The sequence below is a fragment of the Brachycentrus maculatus genome, unplaced genomic scaffold, assembly GCF_059751285.1.
Source record: "Brachycentrus maculatus isolate JH-2025_06_01 unplaced genomic scaffold, ASM5975128v1 h1tg000263l, whole genome shotgun sequence".
In the NCBI taxonomy this organism is placed as follows: domain Eukaryota; kingdom Metazoa; phylum Arthropoda; class Insecta; order Trichoptera; family Brachycentridae; genus Brachycentrus; species Brachycentrus maculatus.
This window is the reverse complement of record NW_028281014.1, coordinates 700238-728130: the sequence shown is the minus strand read 5'-3', so window position 1 is coordinate 728130 and position 27893 is coordinate 700238. Positions and strand designations below refer to the sequence as shown.

Sequence of the window (27893 nt, the reverse complement as noted above, 5' to 3'; positions counted from 1 at the left end):
TGCATCGAAACACATGTCACAGTAGATTTTAAAAAATAGTGGTATTTACTAAGTAAAAAGTTAATTAAAAATGAAAAGATATTATACTAACCTTTCGTTTTTCCACATCCTCCTTCACTCTCCCTTCAACTGGCAATGCCTCTAATTCAGCTTTGGTTAGTACAGACCTTATATGAACTATTTCATCTAATGTGAGGGATAATCTTTCATCCAGAGACATTGCTTCTTGCCAGTGTTTCTATAAACATAAAACCAACAAATTATTATTAAATACACATTTTAAAAATAAAATTCATAAAATAATTCAATGAAATAAATTATAAATTATCTAAATAACACTATCTACATACTAGCAGCTTAGAATATGAATAAAGTAGAAATGTACCTAATAAGTGAATACATACTTGTATTTTATTTTATTTAAAATTTTCAAATGAAAAAAATTGTGAAATTTTACATCATAAATATTTCTTTATGAATTAAGAGAGAGAAAAGATACTTTGTCCAATATTTATATGAGATTTAAGCAACAAAAAAAACTGTACATACATAAACTTATAAATTATCTATATAAATACTGACCTAATTACAATAATCGTTAACAGCTTTACTAAACGAAATCTACGTTACTCTTTCAATATACAGGTAATATACTACAAACTATTTAAAACTGACGCAACAAATAGTTCTAAAATTAAAACTAAAACATATTTTTTTGTTGCTTCTTACTTTTGTCCTTCGTGATATAAAAATGCGTAATAACCAAATAAGCTTACAACACTCACTTTGCAAGGTGCACTAACCGACTGGATTAGTTCTTCTTGTAGGGAATTCCTCGACCAGGATATGTCATTAGGCGTCCCCCCTAGGGTTCCCAGGGGCATTCCATCTACGTCACTGCTTGCAGCTGATATGCCTGACTGTCTTGAATCCGGTCTGAAAACAAATCAACAAATGCAATGTTTTAATTGTAATTCAAAAGCATTATCTACTTTGTGGTATACAAAACGATGTATGATAGATGTTCGAATAGTGAAATAAGGAAGGAATGCAAAGCTGAGACAAGCATTATCGATAAAATTAAGAAAGGTATGTTGAGATGGTTTGGACATGTAGAACGAATGAGTGAGGAAAGAACGGTAAAACAAATTTATGAGGCAAATGTAATTGGAAAAAGTAACAGAGGAAGACCGAGAAAAACTTGGCACGATCAGGTATGCCAAATACTTGAAACAGGTCAGGTTAGGATAGTTGTTGTAATTACTAATTCATTTGTAATTAAATGCAATTAATCAAAATTAATGGTTTTTATCCATTGATACTTTTGTACAAGCACTATCTGCCCTGCAATTACAAATGGCTGTATAAAACTCAAACTTTTCAACAGTATCACTAGTCTGTTTTTGGTTGGTCGGGAGATATTGTTTTTCAACATATATTCTGAACAAGAACTTCAAATAAATAAATAAACATTGTCTTTGGTAATTTTTGTAGTAATGTTATTTTCTATTAAATGAAGGCTAAAATTAGAGTCTGAGTATTAGCGGTGTCACTAATTGTGACATTTTATAGGATCATGATATTATTCAAATTAATTTTGATAGTATTACCTTGACTGCGGTACCGAATGTGATCCAGACACTCCCATGGAGTCAGCAGGATTACTACAAGCAACGATCGTATGCCTTCGTACAGAAGCTCGGCGAGAAGGACACTGGGTAGCTAAGTCGTAAGCTGCACAAAAAAACGTTTCTGATTAATTACAATGTGGAAATAGTTTAAGAAATCTTAAAACATGCAATCATAAATTTAAGAAAAATAGATGCACACAAAGATAGAAAGAAAAATTAACACAACTAAGTAAACAGGATAAAAAAATTATACTATATGTACATGCTTATATATGTATTTTTTGACCAATATATTTGAAAATAATTCTCTATTTTAATTCATAGAATTTATATCTTCTATGTTTCTGGTTATGGTATTACATAATTTTCTAATAGAAAAATAACCATGCATAAAAAACTTGATCCTAAATGAAAAACCTGGAATATTTTTATAAGTAGTCCTCCCAAATAAATAACATTTACAGAGGGTCTAACTGTGAATTACCTGAAGGATCAATTTTACAAGAAATAAAATCAGGGCTCAGAATAGACTTAAGCGGACCAAAACTATAACTCTACTTTGTAAGATTCTCAGATATATCATTCTGGGATGAGAATGGGAGATTGAACCTGTTCATCAGTCTCTTTTTTAGGAACTATGTATTATTTTTTATTACTAAGTTGAAACATTTCACAACCTACAACTAGAATTAGATAATTTTTCTTGGTATAGCGCCCTTGAGTTGATTAATCACAAAAACAGCTCTTAAGAGATGTCGTAACCCAGTGTTTTCACAAATATTTACATATTTTGCAATAAAGTTTTCACATCAAGATGATGTATTTACATAATTAGATCCAAAACAATGTACATAAAATAAGATAGTGAATTAATCAAAAACCCATATTATTTACTTTTAAATTTTCTCATACTGTAAACATTAATAACATTTTTTTTAAATTGTTTAATTTTTAATATAAGTATTTAATGAAATTTGATTTCTGTCAATATTGGTTTTTAAGTTTATCAGTTTATCGTTCATATGAAGAGTTTATGATAAAAAATAAATATTTAAGAAAATACTACATTGCAATCTCTCTTAAAAAATCATCTAATTTACACATTGTTCAAATTTTAATTAAGAAAATATTTGTGATCTTTATATATATATATCGCTTACTCCTTTCAAGAACGTCATAAATCAAAAATCGACAGTTTTCAGTTGTGCATGTTTTCGGAATGCCCAGAAAATGTACTACATCCCAGCAAAAGAGACATATTTTTAACTCAATATTTACCCGCTACAGGGCAGAAAATGTTGTTTTTGCATTTTGAAGAAAAGGTATTGTTTATTTATTTTTTTTAAATTTACTAAATATTTTCAAATGGAGAAAAAACCTTCAGGTTTTACCTAAAAAGATGTGTTGTACAGTAAAAAGTTCAATAAGTGGCTTGATATTTATTTTTAATACATTGTGTTATATTTTTAAACTTTAAAAACGTTCTACTGAAAAATCAAGTTTTTGATTTATGTCGTTCTTGAAAGGAGTGAGCGATATGTACACAAATATTTCGATTTCACACATTTTTATGTGACCTATTATAAAAAATAGGAATCAAGTGGTAATAGAGTGGCCTCAAACCCAGAGACTGAAAGTATGCAACGTAATCACGGGAAGACAATCTGAAACTTTTTATTTTTATTTTCCATTGTGAGCCCAGTATAAAATACTAGTAAGAACCAAGACACGAATACAACAATCATCTAGTGTAGAAGAGATACATAAAATAAAATGATGGTGTTATTTCATGGACATAAAAAAACAAGAAGATTAAAAATAGGATTTTAATAATAAAACACGCAAACTAGTAAGTGCAGAATGCATTTTGTGAGAATCATTTCTAGTAATGGCAAAGCAAGCTGAAAATAAAACATATGTGACGGCAAATCATGCTCCGAGTAAAGCAGACGGTGAAGGAAATAAGGTAATCTAGTGTGTTTCCTACATTCCAGAGCGTTGTCGCAGAAGTGGTGATACTCGTCGTGGGTGATGTGGGTGCGGGGCGGTGGGCGGGGAGGGCTCGCTGTCACATGTCACATCACAACAGTATTATTATAAACCCTTCAAGATGTATACTCATCTTACATGGGACTAACCTAACCTAACAATGGTGCTATTCTGTACATTGTGGCTCCAATAGCAAAGCTTTTTAATTTGTTAATGAAGTATTGCTTATAACCCTCCTAGTAAGAAAAATTTAACTATTTTCACACAAAATGTATCTAACATAGTAGCTTTTTATTGGTACAATTGCAGTGTCAACAGAGTAACATATTTTATATATATATTATTATAATGAAGTCTAAAGCATCCCAAAGATAATGAATAAAATTGGCATTTTTATGCCATTGATCATTCACAGAAGCAATCGAATTGATAGCAATTTGTGTCTTCTCATCGACAGCGACTGGTGTGTAAAATGTAAAAATACATTTTTTTGCTGCGTTAGATTTCAATAAAAAATATATAGCAATATGACTTGTCAATGTTCCAAGAATTGTTGTATTTAGCTCATATTCCGAGACATTTTTTTGCAAATACAACACTTGAATTCTAAAAGCACGATTAAAAAAATTATATATGGGAACTTTATCTTTATAAAATATTAATATATGATGTGACTGAAACTCACAACACTATTTGTTTTATTTTTTATAATAATTTACATATTTTAATTATTTTACCGTGGAATAAATATAAATTATACAGATTAACAGATCGCTCACTCCTTTCAAGAACGTCATAAATCAAAAATTGTCAATTTTCAGTTAAGCATATTTTCGGAATGCCCAGAAAATGTACTATATCCCAGCAGAAGATGCATATTTTTAACTTAATATTTACCCGCTACAGGACAGAAAGTGTTGTTTTTGCATTTTGAAGAAAAGGTATTGTTTAATTATTTTTTTAAATACACTAAATATTTTTCATATGGAAAAAAAACTTCAGGTTTTACCTAAAAAGATCTGTTGGACAGTAAAAAGTTCAATAAGCGGCTCGATATTTATTTTTAATACATTGTATTATATTTTTAAACTTTAAAAACGTTCTCCTGAAAAATCAAGTTTTTTTATTTATGACGTTCTTGAAAGGAGTGAGCGAGATGTCATAACATGTAAGAAGGAGAAAACACTAAACATGATTAGATATGTTCCACTTATGTATCCACAAATCAAATCGATCATAAACAAACTACTCACTTAAGTCACTCAAAACATTAGGAGTGTCTTCTCTCCTACTAACAGTGGGTGGGATGCTAAGATTTAATAGTTCTCATACGGAAGACAGTGTTGGTAAGCGTACAGTAACAATTACAGGTGTAAGCAATCGTTAAACAGGATGGTCATCAAGTGAGGAGTGTGACTGATACATATCGTTCTATAACTGGCAAAGAATTTGCAAATTTACTTATAAAATATTTTTTTTTACACACTAACTTCACTATATATCATTATTGTCTTTAATTACAAGCATTTTTAATAAGGATTATAATAAACTATTCTATTGTGTTATTTTATGAATAGTTCCAATATTATAATGTTTATCAATTTTAATAAATAATAATAATAAAACCCTTATCCGCACCCCAATGGTGCATAGGGCACTGCGTCATATAAACGCAGTGTTATCTTGATCGTTTACACATGAAGGAAAGGTGATCAGCCCTCCGCTTCAGGTACCAGTCCAGGATAATATTGAATAAATATGACAGTGAAAAAATCACTTCTATTTATTTTACCCCCCTTGGGAATCGAACCCGGGACCTCCAGAACGGTAGCCGAGCTTGCTGACCATTACACTACGGAGGCGAAGGCTTATCAATTTTTATAAAATTAATTTAAAAAATGCAATTTCAATCATCTATCTTTTAAAGAGCAGTATCTTGATTGGCTGGCTTTTCAGTAACATGTTTAGACCTAATATTTACATAAGTTGTAGAAATTTATTTGGAAAGTTTAGGAAATGGAAACATATTGATTTATTGTTCCCTTTCAATAGATGTAAATATGTCACTGTAAAATTGACAAATAATGATTTAGATTTTAAAAGATGACAAATACTATTATGACTAAAAAATTCAATTTTAATCGACAATGTTTTAATTTAGATTTTTCCAAACAAGGTTTTTTACTTATAGCTTGTTGCCAGTATAGAATAATATTAAACAAATTATATTAAACTAATAGTCACCTGAACGCAGAAATATCTTAAATGCATATAAGGAAATTTTATAGGGAGTTTAACATGAAAAAATGTGTCTTTTAAATTCTTTTGATTATTTGCATTCATAATGTTTGAATAGCTGTTTACTTCTATTAAGGACTTTATGGATGGAAAAATCAGTTGCATAAAGAACACAATACTTGAATAAAAATAAGTTTTATTGCATTCAGGTGGTAATTATTGTAATTATATAATGTACTGCAAATTTACATTAAATACTATTTTTTATATCAGTTTTTGAAGTGGAATAAATGCTTTAATCAGTACAAACCTGTTCTTTCCCAATGCTTATGGGTTGCTACTTTGGGTGAGATGGCCTTGGCTGGAACCTTCGAGAAGCTTCGTGGGAAGGGCTGCGGGGGCGTTGGGACCACCGCGGGAGCTGCCACTTCTTCTACATCATCATCGTCGTCGTCCTGCAAAATATCAACACGATGAGGGAGCTATTCAAAAATATACCCCGTAAGTTGACCGTTTAGTGTCGGGAAATATGACAAACCATACAAAGCAGTTGAAAAATAAATTTAAAAAGAAAATCTTAGTTTTTATTTTGTAGTCAGACGTCTACGCAACGCGTGGCGACACGACGTTGCGTCGAATAATACAACGGGTTAAATATAGGATATTTAAATAACTGTAAAAACGTTGAACTGCTTGAAGGCATGCATGTCACGCGATGTGTCAAACATATCAAAGTCAAATCTTATGCATTACTTTTGATTAACGGTAGTCATATGTGTAAGAGATCGACTTAACTCCCCCCCCCCTAAAAATAAAAATGAAAGGATATTTTCTAGCGTTTTTCGTGTATGTGAATATAATCCAGTATGCGGCTCCTCACATACAAATGAAAGAGTTTCTGCTTAATAAAAAGCTTCTTTCATCTTCCCATAGAGATATCTATAGTGAAATTCGAGGAATTCAAGCATTTCGTTTCGAATTTGAAGAATACATATAGAAGTTCCAAGCATTTGAGTAGTGTGGTTGTCAATCGTGGGTAGAATTGGTGAATGTTACACGTGTGTAAAGTGATCACTTAAACCATGAAATATAATTGACCATCTACAAGATTTATTTATTTAAGATTTGAAAAACTTTATCGGAAGGGAATATGAAGACATGGGCATTTGAAGGGCTTTTGACTTGTCAACGGCTTGAAATGATATTTTTACATAGTGCGTAACATTTATCATGCTACGTATTCGCGAACATCTATGCTATTAAATTTTTCAATCATATTAGTCATAATGATTAAAGAAAACACTTGTTTTTTACCACTTGAGTTTTATTAAAGACTACATGTTTCAGAAGTTAAACTTCCATCATTCAGGTCTGTATAATAACTATAATAATATTTGAGTTATTATACAGACCTGAATGATGGAAGTTTAACTTCTGAAACATGTAGTCTTTAATAAAACTCAAGTGGTATAAAACAAGTGTTTTCTTTAATCATTGTAACATGTCTTACCACAAAGTTAATGCCGAAACAATAAATTTCATAATTAAGTTATGAGGGCATATTCATAATACTGAAACCAACTTCCTTTAATGCAATCAGTCAATAAAAACAATTGAAGGGCGCATGCTCCAGCCGCCCAGGATTGCAATGGAAACGCCAAGTTCATAGACAAGGACACCCTCACCTTGACCTACATAATAAGGATTATAATATCCTGGGAATGATAAGAATATTCGGGTTTGCTTTCAAAGTGTAGTGCCTACCACAAAAGCGCTAAATAAACTTGCCCTTGAGAAATGTAATGTCAAACTTAATCAATCACGTTGATTTTTATACGAGGGAGAAATAAGATACATCCGTCACTCCTTTGTCAACAACGTCATGTATCAAAAAACTTGATTTTTTAGATCGTTTTAAAGTTTAAAAATATAATAAAATGTATTAAAAATAAATATCAAGCCACTTATTGAACTATTTACTGTGCAACAGATCTTTTTAGGTAAACCTGAATGTTTTTTCTCCATTTGAAAAATATTCTGTATATTTAAAAAAAATAATTAAACAATACCTTTTCTTCAAAATGCAAAAACAACACTTTCTGCCCTGTAGCGGGTAAATGTTAAGTTAAAAATATACCGCTTTTGCTGGTATATACTACATTTTCTGAGCATTCCGAATGCATGTTGCACAACTGAAAATTGTCAATTTTTGATATATGACGTTGTTGGAAGGAGTGAGCGACATATGTCATAATTACAGATGTCACTTAAAATTCAACCTTATTCGAATAAATTTACGATTAAAACTTATGAATTATTAATTTAATACCAAGCACACAATTCTTTTATGTTTAAAAATATATACTGTGAACAGCTTACCTATATGTTTAGGGTGCAAAGGATAACATACATGAGGCCAAAGATTCAATTATTGGCAGATTCAATAATTAACACGGGAAAAGAAAAACATAAAACCAAAACACAAGAAAATCTTTCGCGCTGATCTCCTGTCGTGTGTTACAAATTTCGTACACAAATATAGAAGTTTCTTGTTTTTTCTCGAAAATGTAGAATATTTTTAAATAATACACTCGGTCTATGTAAAATATCGGTAATAATAGCGTTTCGAAGAATTATTTAGAAAATGAAAAATATATTCAACAGCGAGCTTCTTTCGTCTTGCGCATTTATACGTACCATATTAAATAACTCGTAAATAATATTCAATAACACGTATTTTCTGAACTTCTTAATAACCTTTGATATTATGCCAGTTGCCAGAAGCTATATTGCAAACATTATTCATATAACCTAATAAGCTAGAGAGAGAAAGAATCATTGTGGAAAATGGGAGAAAAGAGAAAGATAAAAATAACGGCAACTTTAAAGGAAAAGGAAAACTTAAATAAATTATTCATAACGACATGAAACTTTGCTGAACTCCAAATTAACAAAATTATAATTTTGTTTTAAATAACAAAAATTGATATACTTATTTAAACATGCTTTAACGAACTGGAAGAACTTGAACATTATTATTGAAAACATGATGGAATGTTTTCGTTTAAAGCCGCAAAATTATTTTTATGTAAAAATGAAAATATCCACAGTTAATAAATAAGTTTTAAATATCAACAAAGTTTATATAAACTCCAGTAGAAAAGAAATATCACAGAAAAAAATGCAAGAAAACTTCCATAAAGTCCAAATCTTGAGAAAATATAACCTCAAAAACCGCCGGAGGAACGCAGAGACAACGGAATTCTCGATTATTTAGACGAACAATAGAAGGGATGCGCGTAGAGATGTATAATACAGATTACCACTATCAGGACCGTGTCTTGGGGCGTCGGGGATGAGGAACAAATCACTCGGTACACGCAGATGCGACGCGAAACAAACGGGAAAAATATCTCCAGTCTACAAGAGAATTTAGAAGCAGTTTCAGCGGATCGATCGTCGGTGTTGGGTGGTCATGGAAGGCGGGCAGGGCGACGCGTGAGGGAGGAAAGAGCAGAGGGGTGTTATGACCCATTTCATAAGGGAAGTGTTCCTGGCTTCTACCCTGAGACTTGAGCTTGAAACATTCTATTACATGTAAATATCAAATGCCAAAAGTTCAATGTAAAAAGATGAAAATATACCATTAAAAAAAATATGATTAAGTATTGGAATCAAATGTAATAAGTGTGTTTAGGTAAATACATTATTTTATAATCGAAGAGCAGAATTATTATTTTATCATTCATCCAAAATAAGAAAATTCATCTCGCCCTATAATACAAAAAAACGGTTTACCCGTAATTTACTGACTTAAGTTAATCATTGTTAAGAGTTGATGGTACTTAAAAGTATTTTATTATTACACTTTTACACAAATATACATTAAATACTTCAATCACCATTTTACACCAAAATAAATTAAATACCTTGAAAAATGCGTCATATATTCTAAAGATTTTTGAAAGCATAAGCGGCCAGTTTATGTTTTTTAAATTTGTATTAAAACAGTGATGATAAAAAACGATAAACATATTCATTATCTCACGGGAGAAGGGTACGATGTCTGTTTTTTTCATTATTAAAATATTTTAATAGATTCGTTACCTAGAAAGACTGCGAATTCAAAAGATTGTCTTAAAAGGGTTCCGCGAATTGTATTTTAGTACCTACAATAAATTTGTATTATTACCCATTTTTGTATTTTATAATCTACTATCACCTGTAAATAAAATTTCGGTGTTAACATATATATTTCAAACAATTTAAGTTCACAATTCAACTTCATGGGAACTGCAAGGCTAAATCAGATGGCACCGCCATGATTGTACTCGTAATAAAAATTAGCGAAAATGTGATAATTCATTTGAAAATATTTAATATAATAGTGCATTGTTTCAAGCGAATTTCCTTGACATACAAAGAGGGCAGCTAGATTGCTTTTTTCCCATGTTAATACTAAATATACTATTAATAAATGACAACGAAATTCAGCTCAAGAATTAACATAAAATGTTAATTATTTCCATTCGCAAGTATGCGATCGAATATAAAAGTTGATCATTTTAGATAAAAGATTTCTTCACACAAACATAATAAAATTTCTAAAAGTTATTTAAATATGTTTGTATTTTGTGTGAAATTGCAAGATAATATCGAATTTCTAAAATTGATCCTTTCAGTACAATTTGACGACTACGAGCATACTGGAATGCAAAATCGAGGTTGATAGGTTTAACAAAGGAAAATAGGGATTTGATATTCATTGCAAAAAAAGTAGAGTTTAATATATTTCGATAAAATGGGTATTAACCCGTCGTTAGCAAACGCTAGTGATAAAATTTCATAACAAATCGCTCACTCCTTTCAAGAACGTCATAAATCAAAAAACTTGATTTTTCAGGAGAACGTTTTTAAAGTTTAAAAAAATTATACAATGTTTAAAAAATAAATATAAAGCCACTTACTGAACTATTAACTGTGCAACAGATCTTTTTAGGTAAAACCTGAATGTTTTTTCTCCATTTAAAAAATATTTAGTATATTTAAAAAAAATAATTAAACAATACCTTTTCTTCAAAATGCAAAAACAACACTTTCTGCCCCGTGGCGGGTAAATATTAAGACAAAAATATGTCTCTTTTGCTGGGATGTAGTACATTTTCTGGGCATTCCGAAAACATGCACAACTGAAAACTGTCGATTTTTGATTTATGACGTTCTTGAAAGGAGTAAGCGATATATATATATAAAGATCACAAATATTTTCTTAATTAAAATTTGAACAATGTGTAAATTAGATGATTTTTTAAGAGAGATTGCAATGTAGTATTTTCTTAAATATTTATTTTTTATCATAAACTCTTCAAAAAATGTACTGGGATATAGTACATTTTTTGGGCATTCCGAAAACATGCACAACTGAAAATTGACGATTTTTTATTTATGACGTTCTTGAAAGGAGTGAGCGAAATATATACATGTAAATAAATATGTTTATAAAAATAAAAGAAACGAATACCAAATGGGTAAAGACTTAAGATCTACTCATATGTTAGCATCCTTTGATAAACATCCCCTTTTCATTTCCACTGAAAGGGAAATATTTCACATCGTATGATCCTGGGAATCCCAGCCGCGTCAAAAAGGAATTGCTCGGTTGCCATATGAGTTGAGAAGTATTTACATAGCTGACAGCTTATTTAGGAGGATATTATGGTCACGTGTCTCGTGCGTGGGTGGCCGGACACCTGACAAGTGCGAGGGAGAGGGGGAGGAGGGAAATATCATTAGTTGTACTAGAGTAGGCACCCACCAGCACTCGACGGGCCAAAATAAGCACATTTGAAAAATATATTTAAAAAAGAACGAGCAAGAACGACCGAGATAAATATTTCAATGGTCGACAAGACACTCTTACTTAATATAATTCAGTCAGATTCCTTGGAAAATTTTGAACTTTACGACAGCTTTTTTTAAAGAACAAAATTCCTTAAGAAGCTTCTTTTGAGAGGTAGCAGTTTAAACCAAAGAAAACCAGAGAAGTATATAAAAGGAGGCAATAATACATTGTATTTAACTATGTACATACAAATATATCAAAATACTATTCCTCTTCTTCTTTTCACGCTTATCCGCACCAAATGGTGTATCATATCGATGCAATATCATGATCGTTTCTTACAAGGTGATTAATCCTGCGCTTCAGATAACTCAATAAAATTTTATTACCAACCCTCTCTAGGAATTGAACCCGGGGCTTCCAGTACGGTAGCTAAACGCGCTAATGATTACACTGTGAAAGCGAACAAATGTGTACTTACTGACGTGTTTTTATTGAACTTGAATACGAGGTGATTTTCTTATTCAAATTTTTTTTTATAAAATTTTTCACAAACTTCGTATTTCATATTCTCAATGAAAAGTCATAAACTACTAATAAATACATTAAGTAGTTGAGCGGGATCCGTATCGAGACAACATTTTCGTGTTATCTTAAGATTTTTGTGAGAATTGAAAGCATTTTGATGTGAAAGTTTTGCAAAATATAATTTCCCAAGTAATCGGAGGTTCATTGCTCCACGGCTCAGCAAGCCTTAGGATATCACACGGGTCGTTAGTGTCACTTCCTGTATCGGACTCTAGACTTGGGTCAACTAGCCTAACCTGTAGTTCATTATAACTGACTACAAACGCTTCAAAACTATCGACGTGTAACGTTGGTTTTCAGTTTAACGTATGGTCAACGAACGCAGCTTAGTAAAAGGGTGTTAGCTATCACGATACTGACAGACTTGTTGCAGTTTGCCACTCCATCGCGTTATTGAATTATCCTTGCCTCAGGACATAAATGCATATTCTTTAAATTGTAAAATATAACATACCTAATTGCAGATAAAACACTTGCAACATATGGTCATTTTATCATTTATCATTAGTATTTTAAACTAAACTTCATCTTCTTCAAACCCTCATCAGCACCCGATGGTGAATAGAGCACTGTATCATATAAACGCAGTGTTATCTTGATCGTTAACACATGAAGGAAAGATCAGCCCTCCGCTTCAGGTACCAACCAGTCCAGGGTACTATTGAATAAATATTTCAGTGACAAAATCATTATATTTATTTGAACCCCCCCCCCCTAGAAATCGAACCCGAGACCTCCAGCACGGTAGATAAACACGCTAACTACTACGCCACGGAGGCGGACGAACTAAACTAAACTAACCTAACTTGACCTAACCTAACCTCTAATTCATAATAACTGACCATAAAAAGCGTGATTTTATGTACCTGTGAGAGGTATTTTTACCCATGATAGTAAAAATTATACATTTTTTAAAAATGTTTTTACATTTTTAACTTCAATGGCAGCGCCATCTGTTGAACGTGGCATCAACCCACGCAATGCAAAATATTTCTCATAACGGACAGCATTGGCTAAATTATTGTATACCCACAAGCATTCTGAAATTAAATTTACTATAAAAAGTTTGTAATCGCAATAATGTAATTCTTTCTTTTATATTTAACAAGACTGAGCCGCAACAAGCGTGGCCGGGTACAGCTAGTGAAAAATAAAAATAAAAAGTTAATTTAATTGACTGAATGCGAGGATTAAACATTACAAGAGATTTGTAGGTCGACCCCATGTTAACGAATCAATCGACCAAATCCAGGATTAGATTCGGAAAACAAGCCCTTTTCAAAGCCAAATTGTTTAAATTATTTCCCAAAACACAAAGAGCTTCGCTAATCACCACGCGATGTTGTGGGGTGAGTACTAATGATGTCCGTGAAAAGTCTAAATGAGATTTGCCGATCACGACCGCTTTCATTGTTTGCCCGGAACGGAGTACTTCTCTGCGGAAAACTAATCTAGAATTTGACCTTTAGGAAAATGAATTATTTATGGCGAAATAAGAGTACGATTCTCTTCAAAAATCCTATTACTCTGTCAAACAAACTGCTTTCGCTAAACGATAACTAATTAGAGTAAAGAAAGAGACATTGCTTTTACTTGAATCTTGACTTTAATATTCATACCCACGCAATTATTACTGAAAATAATTTTGTCTGCCTCTGAAAGCAATTTGAAATATTTACGTTTATTTGCTTACATTATTCGTAAACAATTTCTCATATTTTGTTTATTTGATTTAGTTTATGAACCCCTTCAAAGTAAAAATTTTCTCTTTATAAACGTTGATAAAACACAGTTTGTTTTTTTGTATTTTTGTATTATTTTTCCAACCGGTTTAACAAATAACTTATCTTCTTTGGGAATGGATAAGTTCAAATTATGTTAATTTAATAACATGTTTTTGTTCAAACCTCCCATTTTTTCTTTATACAGAGGTCTGCAATTGTAAATTTTCGGTTTTGAAAACGTTTCGGATTTGAATTCTCATAGAGTCAACAAAAAAGTATATTAATTGATTCGGCAGTCACTTTGTGGTAAAATTTTAATTAATGTTTTACTAAGTAAATACCATTATTTCTTAAAATCTACTGTGACACGATGTATTCCGCATCATTTTCAAACACCATATTTTAGAAATAGTGGTATTTACCAAGTAAAGCATTAATTAAAAAAGTCTATTTCATTAAAATAGTTTCATAAAAAAATATCACAATATAATTTATACTATTAGGTTTTTTTCGTTCTAGTGAAGTATCCACACTCGTTTGAATCGTAAAAACAGTTCTGTAAATGCGAGTAGCTGAATGTCATTAGGTAAAGGTCTGTCGAGCAAAATGGAGTCAGAAGATAATAAGTATTTAAGAATGACATTAGTGTAGATACGTTTGAAATAGAATTCGAGAGAAAATTTACCGTGAAGGCTTACATTATCATTAGCCATGTGAAAAAATAAACATAATATTTATAGAAATACTTCGCCGACGAATGTCAACCTTTCGTGAAAGTGAAATGGACTGAGCCTTGAATACTATAATTTATGAAATTGTATGTATTGCCATACACAAGAGATGAACTTTGAACGAAACAAAAGCGTATTTTCAACAAACAATAATTCAACTCAAGATGTTCTTATTTATTAGCTGTGCTAAACGGTATTTCATTTAGGTCGTATTTCGATATTAACATCATCTGTAAAATTCCAATATATTTTTAATGCAGTAACGGAATAGAAAATCGGTAAAACCCATCACATTATTTTATATCGCATTCAGCAATCCAATAAACGATTGAAAAACAAAAAAAAAATTAATAAGAAGAATATAATTAACAATCTCAACGGTTGTTCCGAGAATTTTGAAGGAACCAGTTTATTAAATGTAGTAACGTTTATTGGATATTTACCGGATAGATATTTCATAAGTATTATAATTATAATATGTCATTAGTTTTAAGGTCCCGGGTTCGATTCCCGGGGGGGTCAAAATAAATATAAGTGTTTTAAACTCTAACATTTATTCAATATCACCATCGACTGGTATCTGAAGCGTAAAACTGATAACTTTGCCTTCATAACAATAATTAAAATCATATACAACTAATAAAACCTTTTTTCTTCAATTTTTCTTTTGTTTACCGAAAACAGTTAATATTATCTTCAATGCGTAGTCGTGGTGATAATTTCCGTTTGAAATCCTAGAGGCTTTGCATATGCTTTATAATAATTGCAATGTAAATTTATCTTACTGAAAAAAGAAATGCTTAGAGACTTGCCCAAACTATTGTTTGGAAATAAATTATTAAAAAATTATAATAGGGGAAACTAATTCCATATTTTGTGTATTAAAAGCATTGTTAACTTTGTGGTACGGTAATATAACACTCTTTATCATTCATTGTTCACTTTGTAAAATACCACTTTAAAAAACACTACTTCATAACTACCGATTTAGAAGTAATCATTCTATTATCAGGTCAAATGAAGACTGTAAACATTTCACCTGATGATGGAATGATTATTTCGAAATAGTATTTTTAAAGTAGTGTTACACAAAGTGAACGATGAATGATAAGGAGAGTGTTATGATACTAATTCAGTTTTAATGAACTTAATCATGTACATACTTTCCTATGGATTTCTCAATACTTCAAATATATTTTTTTCAAACGATTTCTTTTGTGATATTCTCGGTATCGGTTCAGCCACACGGCAATAACTTTTTTTCAATAAAAATATGAATTTAAGAAATATTTGAGTACTCACGTCTAGGGGCTCGAAGTCCACCTTGATTAGTCGCCTGGCAGGCCGAGTACTGGGTCCCTCGGTGTCCTCTTCCCTTGGACGTCGCAAAGCGGGGCTCGGTGCCGTAACTGGAAGAAAACGTAACAATGAATACATCATACTCGTGTTCAATTTAAAAACCATGAGCTTTTTTTCTTTTTTCAGATTCATTGGTCATCCATATATCACAAACAGAGATAATTCAACACTTCACACCTACGACAGTGACTTGAAAAATCATTATCGATTTAAAGAAGACTAAATTTAAATGCGAAGTTACTTTATCCAATCAATAGGGAAGCTTATATCAATATGTTTATTTTATTAAAGAAAGGAGAAATACAACAGGATTATGATACCAGAACATTTTAATGTTATTTTGTTTGCCTTTAAGGTGTAGTGGTAAACGCGTTTGACTATATTTCTAGGGGTCACAGGTATGATTCCCAGGGTGGTCAAAATAAATAAGTAAGAATGAGAAGGTATAAATAAATAATGAGTAAGAAGACTCTATGTTACATCGTGTTAACTGATTCATTTGTTAAATAATATTGTGAATAAAATAACTGATCAAAATATATGTTTAATATAAATTTTAAATCACATTATCAAAGCGTATCCTTGTATGTAAAACGTTTCAGGAAGAATCTCACATCATTCCATGAAGGTTTCTACTCAGTACAAAACTTACTCAACTCAACCAGATGGTGCTGAGAACTCGCATGTGAATTGAAGTGTCAAATATACAATGTCCGAAATTTCAGTAGTGAGGTCGGTGAATGTGCATAACATAATCACTAAAATTAGCCAATGACATTTAGCAAATAACCAGACTTTCATATTCTTTTTCATTTATGTTGAGATTTCTATATAAAAAAATGTCTACTTATTCGCGGTCATTTGAATCCAAATACTGTCGAATTGCGTCGGAGTATTTATGTATGAAAATTCCCGTCTTCGCCTTCGGTAATAGAAAAGGGAAAACTTTTACCTAGAATCTCGTTTTTCTAATAGAAGACCGAATCACACTGTGTAGTCACGCCAGACTCTAGACAATCTTCACATTATGATGCACTCACTTGAGATAATTAGCCAACTTGCATGCTCACAGCGAGCCGCACGCCACGGTTTCTCTTGTACTTCAAATTGAACTTTTTTATTTCAGTCGCTTACGCAAAACACCAAATTACCGGAGACGAAAAAACAAGTTGGACCAACAAAAACATCTTTAGGTACACCGTTATCTTGGGATCTCTTACATTGCGTACTTGGAGACAGAATAATACGTATTTCGGACTGTTGACCATCCAACCGGAAAGTCATTGACTTATCGCATAACAAATTTTGGTGAAGATCGGTACTAATAACAATGTAAACGGTAAATTGTGACGTTATTGAGATCGGATGCTTTTTCCCAAAGTTTTAACGGTGTCGTTATTTTAAAAGAAACTTGATAGAATTTAATAGGAAACTAAGATAATCCATTTGTTTAACGATAATGCAAACATCAACTATTATTAACTGTGTCGGGTTGTGGTCCCGTGGTTAGTGTCGCGGACTCTTAAGTCAGAGTTTCTCGGTTCGAACCCACTCTACTACAATTTGACACCTATTTCTAATAATGAGCCGCTTGGGCTCACAGAAATAGTATGAAATTGAAATATGTGTGAAAATAATAAAAACACAAATATTTATCTTTAAAAAAATATTTAAAAAAAGTATGTAATATGTAATCAGAAAAACCCCTATTTGTTTAAAACTTATTTCGACATTTACTTATATATTCCTACTAAGTACTTCGAGCATTTAATTAGACTTTATATCTTTGTCATGCACAATAATAGGATTTTTATATGAAATCTAATATTTTAAAATACTAAATTCTACTTGTAATGCTTGTTAATAATGAAGTTTCTATAATAATTTTAACTAACTATTGTATTTTTGATGTTTTTTAGAAGATCAGGCATTTGGTATAAAATTTTAGTTCTAAATTAAACAAACAACTTTTAGAGATTTTGTATTAATTTCTTACAATGCATTTACATGATAATATAAAGTAGGTAAATTAAAAATAACAATTTCGGACAATCTTTTACAGGCACATAGCGATGTTTTCGTAAAACACTACCTCAAAGGCGTTTCACTGTGATTTTATAGGGGGACAGAAGAAAGTGGAAACGAATTACCAAACAAATGCCTTTTTTGGTTTTTTTTTTGTAAAGATTATCTCTTATATATTATCTCTTATATTTTGTCCGCCTCCGTAGTGTAATGGTCAGCATGCTCGCCTACCGTTCTGGAGGTCCCGGGTTCGATTCCCAGGGGGGTTTAATAAATATAAGTGATTTTTTCACTCTAATATTTATTCAATATTATACTGGACTGGTACCTGAAGTGGAGGGCTGATCACCTTACCTTCATGTGTAAACTATCGAGATAACACTGCGTTTATATGAAGCAGTGCCCTATGCACCATTGGGGTGCGGTAAGGGTTTTATTATTTTATAAAGATTATCTCACTCTTACTATTTCTAATTACTGGTGGGAAAGCATTCCATGCAATCGGCCCCGCATTAGCAAAGGCACGCTCGCTAAATTTATCGCGCTGGTTGTGAGCTGATAAGATCACTTTACTCTTGGCAGTTGTAGCTGATCGAGGTGACATTATATGTTATATTTGATATAATAATATTGTATAAAATATATATTTAAACAAAGGTTATTTAATTGATTACGGGAAAAATATTAATAAATCCAAACAGGTTCGTTAGTAAGTTAACAAAATATATTGATAAATAGTACCTAAAGATTGTGATCGAAGATTATTTTTCAGATTCAAGATTCAGTAATAAAACACAAATCAGATAAATATTATTATCAGATAAATGTTATTTCTAGTCACGTAACCAATAATATGCAAAATTTATTTAAAGTTTTCTATGGATTCTTTTGCGCTCCATTTGGTCGTATCCATTGGCACTTAAACATGTGCTGAATTTGAAAGTTAGCCTTATGAAACAGCGCAGCCAAGTCGGGCTAAAAAAGTTCACTCAGAATGGCCTCAGAAAGTCGTGATATTTCCTTGAATAGACACTTAAAACTACTACTTTACTGCATTGTGTATGGATTTTTGAACAAAATAGTACTTGAAGGATGAGAAAACCATCTGCAAATTACCTAACACATCAAAATAATACAATAAACCGGAGATACTTACTTAGAATATACTCGTATGCTATTTATGATTGAAAAATATATTAATTTAAATCCTCCTTTTATTATTTAAAGAACTATATCAAATTCCTTGTCTGATTCCAGTGATGCATTAGGCACTTTAAATAAATAAATATCTGATCTTGATCTCACGTTGCATAAATAAAAAAAAAACTTTTCGACAGCTGAGTTCAATTTCAGGGCAACATATAATAACTAACTAACCATCACGCCGCTTCCCCGCAGGGGTAGGCAGAGAGAATCGAACGCCACACCACTCTGTCTTTGCAAACATTCTTCGCCTCTTCTACATTCATGCATCTCCTCATACATACCCGACGATTATTACGACTCCTGACCCAGCCGCTTTCAAGTATTTGACATACCTGATTGTGCCAGGTTTTTCTCGGTCTTCCTCTGCTTCAATACAATACGATAAATACTATTATTTGTACAGATCCAAATTGGAATTAAACCCGGGACTACACTACGGTTGCAAACGTTGATTAATATAAGGTAAATTCAGCGCGACATCTGAGTTATAGCAAGAATTTGTCATAATTGTTATTTTATATTACAAAAATAGTTATTTTCCACGTTACACCTACACATATCTCCGAAAATGAATATAAAAACGTTATTTTTAACATTATCATGAAAATGAGAGTTAATTAATTTTAAAAGTGATGTGGGAGTTAAATATTTTTATTCAAACGGATAAAGGTTTTGTTTGCCTGGATTCTATCAGGGACGGAAAAGGATAAGTCGTTATTTTAATATTAAAGCAACGAATCCCCACCAGAATTTTCCCAGTAAAAAAAGATGAGGAAGTATAAATATTTAAAGGAAAAAATTTATATCTTGTTAGATGTTGACTTCATTGCCTTTTATCTTATTTTTATCTTAGTACAACATACGGTTTGTATAACGCATGCGATAGGAGTATTCCAAATGATTATAAATGTCGTCGTTTTGTTTTATAAAGGTCTTACATAAAAGAAACATTTCCAGAACCCTAATATCATTACTTAAACCGGGTGTGGTAAAAAAGCTGGAATAAAAGAGGGAATGACAACGCGTAGGAGAAGGAACGGCATCATTGCTTTTATGTTGAACATCTTTATTATGTACTTCATACGTGTAAAGCAAGATTATTACGTATTGCTGTTATAATGGAAAACATATTTTTTTCCTTAAAATATACGAGTATTTATGATATTCAGCGGTATCACAGTTTGGAGACATTGCTGGCTTACAGAACAATATTTTCTTTATATAGTAAAGTAACTTACAAGGTTAAAAGATAATATGTATAATAATACAGACACAATACACACAGAGGTAAATCACGTTTAGTAGGTTGCTAAGTAATAGCCGCTCTATAATTCTAACAGCCAATCATTGTATGTTATCTCAAAAGTAAATTAGCGTCGTAGGTACCCACCGCATTGTTCGCAAACGTATAACCGTTGAGACACTAGATGGATCCATTTATCATTACATTCGAGATTAATGTGGTCTAAGAAAAGAGTCGTGACTTGAGTATAATATATTTTGAGTATTATTTCCGACATTAGCGAAAGGGAAACCAATTGTGGAATGCAAAGCTAAAAGCTACAACGACTGTTTTTAGATGGAGTTCCTACAGCTTCCTATCACTATATGTGTATATACAATATAAAGGTACCTACAATACAAGAGCTACTGCCTTACATAATATTGAAATACTATAGAGTAGATGCAATCAATCCGTGTTATTTGAACTTCTAGGTAATATTGTACTTGATCCACGCTTCTTAGGAAAGAACAAATTCAATTCTTCGCCATAACACATCATTCTTCAGTAATTCAAAAAATACACCGTCAAAATTAACGTTTAAGAAACGCCTGAAATCCTAACAGTTGATCACATCATCGATTCCTAGGTTTTTTTCTACTTTTCCACCTCAACTCCTTGCCTAATCCTACTCCATTTAAATTGATTTTATTCATAAATCACCGACTAAATAAATAAACAATATCGTAATGACATTTTTCAATTCAAGTCTTCTTCGTTTTCATTTGCATTATTAAAACTATAAGATATTATCAGGATATATGTTACAGGAATGTATAATGTTACTTTAATTTACTGGGTAGTCTAAAATGCTGTTTTTAGAATTTCCATATTTTAAAGTGTACGAGTACATATTTACTGATAAATTCATAAACAAACAGTGTTTAAAGATACCCAGATTATACATCCGGAATTATAAAATATTCGCCAAAAATGGTTTGATCAGAAGTCTATCTATTTATCTTGTAAAAAAATGTTGAGATATAAAGTAGGCTTCATTGTGTGGGAATCAGACGTGGGATTAAGATTAACATATAAAATTGATTAAATCGAAAATAAGTTATTGTTTTGTACGTATAAAAATGATCAAACATTTGGAGAAACCATAATTTATACTTATTTACGTATATGTATTAATTAACTCTAAAATGGATGCTGTTCATGTTGGAGAAAATCTGTACGTGATCATTAACAAAATGAAAATTCGTTTAATGATTAGATATTATAAAGAAAACTAGCACATATCAGGCACGCTATCAAATGAAAAAGAAAATCATGCACGTAATAATATCATAAAACAACTGTGAAAAATGAACGGGGGCAAAATGAAAGAGGACTGTATACATCACATCAGTTTTAGCTATACGAATGTGTAAAGCAAATAGCTTCCAAATATTTTATATGATTTGAAAACGTGTATCATATTCTCATGGACCAATTTTGCTTATGTAACTTTATTCGATTTAATTTATGCATTGTTGTTCCGTATGTTCATCATATTATAGATTCATTGAACAGTCGAGGGTAATATATATATATGTATATATATATATATAACATTCAATTGGAATCTCTCTGTATGTACCTAATGGTGCATAGGGCACTGCACGGTATAAATACAGTATTATCTTGATCGTAAAATACATAAAGAGCAGGTGATCAGCCCTGCGATTTAGGTACCAGCCCAGGGTAATATCAAATAGATATTAGGGTGAAAAATTACATGTAATTAATGAAATGCAATAGCTAACACTTATTTTTAAGTCTACCAAAATAATAGTTTAAAATAATGCCGATATAACGAGTATAACTGCATATTAAAAGTTGACCAAACAAATTTGTAGTGTTACATCATTGATGAAAAGCATTAAAAACTATTTTAAGAAAATCACTAAAAGCTATCAATTACCATTATATATAAACCATCATTAACCAGTTTAAATGGTTTTGACATTTTTAAGTTTTAACGTTATTGAGGTTTTAGAACGGATTCGTTATTTTGGAATGCAGCTTTTATATTAACGTTATTTTCGCATAAATAAAAATCTCATTTTACCAATTTAGTGAATAATACTAAGTTGGCTTCAATCATCAGTATATGAATATTTTCTTGGATCATTTTGGCACAATTTACACTTAAATAGTTATATAAACAAAAGGAAAAAAGTAGAGCATTCCTTGCGCAACAAACTGTAGCACAAAGATCTTCCAAACCAACTAGTTAAATATTGCAAAATAAAATAAATTTGAATACAGCTGTTACAATTGTTAGATAATGGGCTACTCGATGTCTTAAATTCGACCGGGAAGAAAATAGTATTTTCCAGTCGGAGGCCTTGCAAAGCCGAGTATGCACGAGCGGAAAGCACCTTCGGTTGTCCGTACCTCCCAGCCTTCGGAGCTGAGTTACGTGGCAGGCGGTAACCATTGTTATTCCGCGAGTAAACTAGGGCGATATTGGTTTCTCTGCTGGGTGAGGTAATGTGTTTATTATGCGGGTCTACTTGCAATGGTACCAGCAAGTGGCGACCCACTTAGGAACTCTGTTTCCCTGGTCGAGCCAAAGTACACTTTGGGTAAATCTGCATTATATTAATTATTTCCAGAACGGAAAAGATACAATATTCACAAATATTTATATTATTAAAGTGTATGTGGAAGAGGACAAGATTAGTTAAGATTAAGATTAAGATTGTTTGCAGATTAGTGTGGCGTTCCATTTTCTCTGTTTACCCTGGCGGTGAAGCGGCGTGATGGTTAATTAGTTAGTTATTTATATTTTTATATTCTTCAAAATACCACCCTAATATTCTTAGGTTAATGTGTATGTGTGTGTGTGTGTGTGTATATATGTATATATACGCTGGGTAAACCAGCCTTTGACATGTCATAAGCCCTGTAAATAATTAACTTCCATAGTTTTCTTCATCATGTAGAGATGTCTGAAAATCGTAGAATTTCATTGTATTTAAATTTTATTGAAAAGTTTGTTTTATTTAAATATCTTTAAAAAATCAATAAAGAATTATTTTTATGTAAATTAGTTTTTATGTAATTATTAAATTAATTTTAATTTCATTAATTGATTCGGCAGTCTGTTTGTGGTAAAAATCTATGCATTTTTAGTTAATGTTTTACTTAGTAAATACCACTATTTCTGAAAATCTAAAAAAACACGTGTCACAGAAGATTTTAAGAAATAGCGGTATTTACTAGGTAAAACATAAATTAAAAATAGTTAATTTTTTATTTAAATACCACATTATAATACATTATGGTGCAATATTTTTTTATGTATAACGTAGATGAGTATGACCTGAGACCATGCACCGTATACCTTTTCGTACTGTATCGAATCACTATTAAAAACGAAAATATTAATATAATATTCCTACGAAAAGAAAGATAAAATATTCAAACGTACAGGCATAACTGATAACTGTAGCAATATATAACTTTCGTAGAAGTTCACATACGTGAAACAATGACAGCTTGGATAATAATTAAATAATAATAAAATAAAAGTTATTTTAGCCACTCCTATACATTTCCTGTATGCATTAGATAATAATAGGTATAGCTCAGTAATTATCATTTGTTTATATAAAACGCGTTGCTATCCTTACATAATAATAATATTTACAATGTTTTATTAATATTTATTTAGAAAATTGCCCACTTCTTACATCATTTATACATATATGGGTAAAAGACAAATCGTTCTAAAATAATACATATGCAAATGAGTCGAAACGTGTTAAATGAGAAAATTTCAGCCGATAATCTTACGTGACTATGAAATAATATTCAAATAAGTCTTTATCCGCACTAAATGGTGCATAGGGTACTGCGTCGCATCGACGCAGTGTTAAACTGATCGTTAATTACATGAAGGTACATATGCGTTTCATATATCGACACATAAACAAAATGTGTTATTCTGATATTAATAATACCAACAGTTATTCAAACTTCAATCTACGTGAAAGGAAAAATTATATATAGTCGATAACAAATTGAATCATCTATTATGCATCTATTAGATATTATGCAATTATTGCATAAATATTACAACGTGAGAAAATCTAGTAAATATAACATACGGAATAAAAGAATACTTAAAAATAATCACGCTGTAATTTGCTATAAATTTTCCCAATTACTGTTTTAAAAAATAGCTACAAAACGTATAACGTGTATGTGCCAAATGAAAGCGCAATCAACGCACATACTCGTGCATAAATATATTTTTCTTCATTCTAATATTTCTTTGAACTGATTCAACTCACCCCATATACGAAGCATTATATAAATTTGTATATATATTCATGTACGTATTAGTGTGTATATCGATCGAGGGGTTAATTTAACCACACTCACTGACGACTAATAAAACAATTTTAGGCTAATAAAAGTAACCCTCCTGCATATAAAAACGACCCTCGGTCATTTCTTTGTAAATATAACTAACATTGTAGAACGGTTGTACAATTTTAATTAAAATTATATATAATAAAATTATATATATATATATATATATATATATATATATATATATATATATATATATATATATATATATATATATATATATATATATATATATATATATATATAAAGAAGTATAATATATAGCGATTCGTATCAAAAAAATTGTCCGACCTAAAAAAGCTTAATTGCTTTTAATCCGCGGTCGTGTCGCAATTTTAATTTAGCAACTGTAATGGCTTGCGTGAGATGCTATTATGACAAAACGAGGAATGCAAGTATATATACTACGCTGACAAAGATCAGAGAAAAAACATCTTGGGAAATGAGCCGTCCTGGGAAACAATCGCCTTAATTTAAATCAGTTATGAACGTAACGCTATTGAATGCGACGTCATTCGATAAATGCTATAAAGACTTGAAACGACATAGGGACGTTTTGTAAATTCATATTTATTTAATGCGAATTTGATTTTTTTCAGTGCAATCATATTGACAAAGCCAAGATAAAATAAAATAAAAATCACTACACAATGTATTGTCTCAAGAAGGCAACTGTCAACTTGTACGCAATTTAAAATCAATGAAATTGTCAACGAAAACACTTATTTTTTACCACTTTTTTTGTTAAAAAGAAATATAACTCAAGTGGTGAAAAATAAGTGTTTTCTTTACAATTTCATCATGTCTTACCACAAAGTGAATGCCGAAACAATAAATTAAAATCAATGAACGAAATATGATATCACGGGGCATTCTACCAAAGATACATATTTATATAAAGTAGTTGCTCAATTAATACAGCACTCATTCGTAATTTATGATTTTTTATTTATTTTTAAGCACTATCTAGCTTTATAAGGTATCAAACGTTTTGACTAATATTACTAGTCTAATTTTGGTTGGCTAGAAGATATGTTTTCTTAGCAATACGCCAATGTACATATTTCTTTTCTATACATGAAGTTTAAATAAATAAATCGTATGTATCTTCATTACACAATGATTGCATATTCAATTTACACCGGTAAATATTATGACCTGCGGCCGAGTGTGAAAGATTCAATATCAATTTGCGGTCGGGACGAAAGTAAACTTCCTCGGAGCAAGGTGCAAGTAGAAGGTATGCGGTTAGAGAAAGTCGCGAGAAAGAGGACACTCGAGGAAGATCGAGATAGTTGCCTAGACGTCTATGACTGGGACTAGGTGAGGTGTTGACCTTCGTTCCTCGGCTGCCAGTAGGAGCGGTCGTGGGCCACGTCGACCCCGGGCTCCTCGGGCGAGGGCGCCGGCGGCGGCAGCCCCTCCACGGCCCCGGCCAGCAGCAGCCTCCGGCCTCCTGAGGAGTCCTTCATCACCTCGCGCTACTAACGGTCGCGCCTGGTCGGGTCGGGCTCGGCTGCATACTGGGGACTGGGGCAACTGCGAGCCCGCCGCGTGACTCCAGACGGGGGTGTAAACAGAGCGGGGACGGTGCGCACGCGCCCTTAGGCTGCTCCGGCGCATGCGCACGTCCCCGTCTCCGAAATGTCAAAGGGCGCAGAGAGCTTCCGACTTCGGAATAGAAAGTTGTCCCAGCGCATATATCTGATACAGAAGCATCTAGGCTTCCCGAGAGTCTCTTTTTTTTAATTATTGAATATAGTTGCAAGAGTTTTTCTTAATATTTTTAACTCTACGATCTCAAAATTAATTACCCTGTTCTCTCCAATGAAGAGACTAAGCTTTTGTGCTTGGAGAGGAACTTACAATAATTATTTATTGTTGCACAGAAGTGCCCCGGCGAAGGCAGTAAAAGGGATTAGTAGTACCTAAGTTAGAACTTCGGAATAAAAAATCCAACAACCGACAAAAATTACTATCCGAAAGAAACTTTTACGATATGCTGTTTCTAATTTGCCAGTAAACAAAACGCCATAGCGAGTAAAAGGGGATAAAACTTAACGTATTACGTCACAGAAATGTGTTACAGACGATAAAAAGGGTTTCACGACTCCAATCTCCACATACAGCTACGAGTACTATAAGTTCAGTATGAAACGTTTCTTATTATTTTTATTCCGTATACAGAAAAAATCATCTTGATATCTCTCCATCCTTCATTTAATCGAAAATTGGGGCAAACTTTATCGGACTCGTGGATTTTTATCAATGATTTAGATAGATTTTTTATGGTTGAAGTGTTGACTTGTTGATTTGTTACACAAGTGTATAAAGTGATCACTTAAGCCAGCCAAATGCCAAGTCGTAAGCCCTGAGATGATCAGACTTCCATCTTTTTTCATAAAAAAAGGGCAGAATTATGGATGTTTCATATCAAGTTGAGACACCTTTAAAATAACTACGTATACATATATATATATATATATATATATATATATATATATATATATATATATATATATATATATATATATATATATATATATATATAAATATATATTATATATATATATATATATATATATATATATATATATATATATATATATATATATATATATATATATATATATATATATATATATACGTATATTTAAACATATAAGAAAAAAAAATAGATTTATGAGCACTTGTAGTATTTCATACAGGTTATATTAATTATAATTTATTATAACAAAGATACGAACATTTCGCTTTTATGGTTAGTGTGTTTTGTTTTCTTTGCTTAATTAGATTTAGAATATCTCGACTAGTTTATGGTCCTAGAAGAGAAAGTAAAGGTGACGTGATAGTGGTAAGTTAGAATATTATATCCAAAGACAAAGAACGACAAAAGCTCTTAACAAA

At 31.5% G+C, this 27893-nt stretch overlaps 1 protein-coding gene across 3 annotated transcripts in view; it reads right to left on the bottom strand.

The window, feature by feature from the left end:
• The window catches only part of spir (spire type actin nucleation factor), a 196809-nt gene that overhangs the window by 3387 nt on the left and 165529 nt on the right, over positions 1-27893 (bottom strand). Inside the window, exons 9-14 of one of the 3 annotated variants that reach the window (XM_088266201.1) lie at positions 16046-16152; positions 6169-6313; positions 3619-3696; positions 1611-1734; positions 786-936; positions 92-238 (exon numbers count right to left, since the gene is read on the bottom strand). In XM_088266201.1, coding sequence (XP_088122327.1) covers positions 92-238; positions 786-936; positions 1611-1734; positions 3619-3696; positions 6169-6313; positions 16046-16152 — 752 coding nt within the window. The remainder of the gene's footprint in view (positions 1-91; positions 239-785; positions 937-1610; positions 1735-3618; positions 3697-6168; positions 6314-16045; positions 16153-27893) is intronic. The other 2 variants (XM_088266202.1, XM_088266203.1) reach the window with 2 other exon arrangements.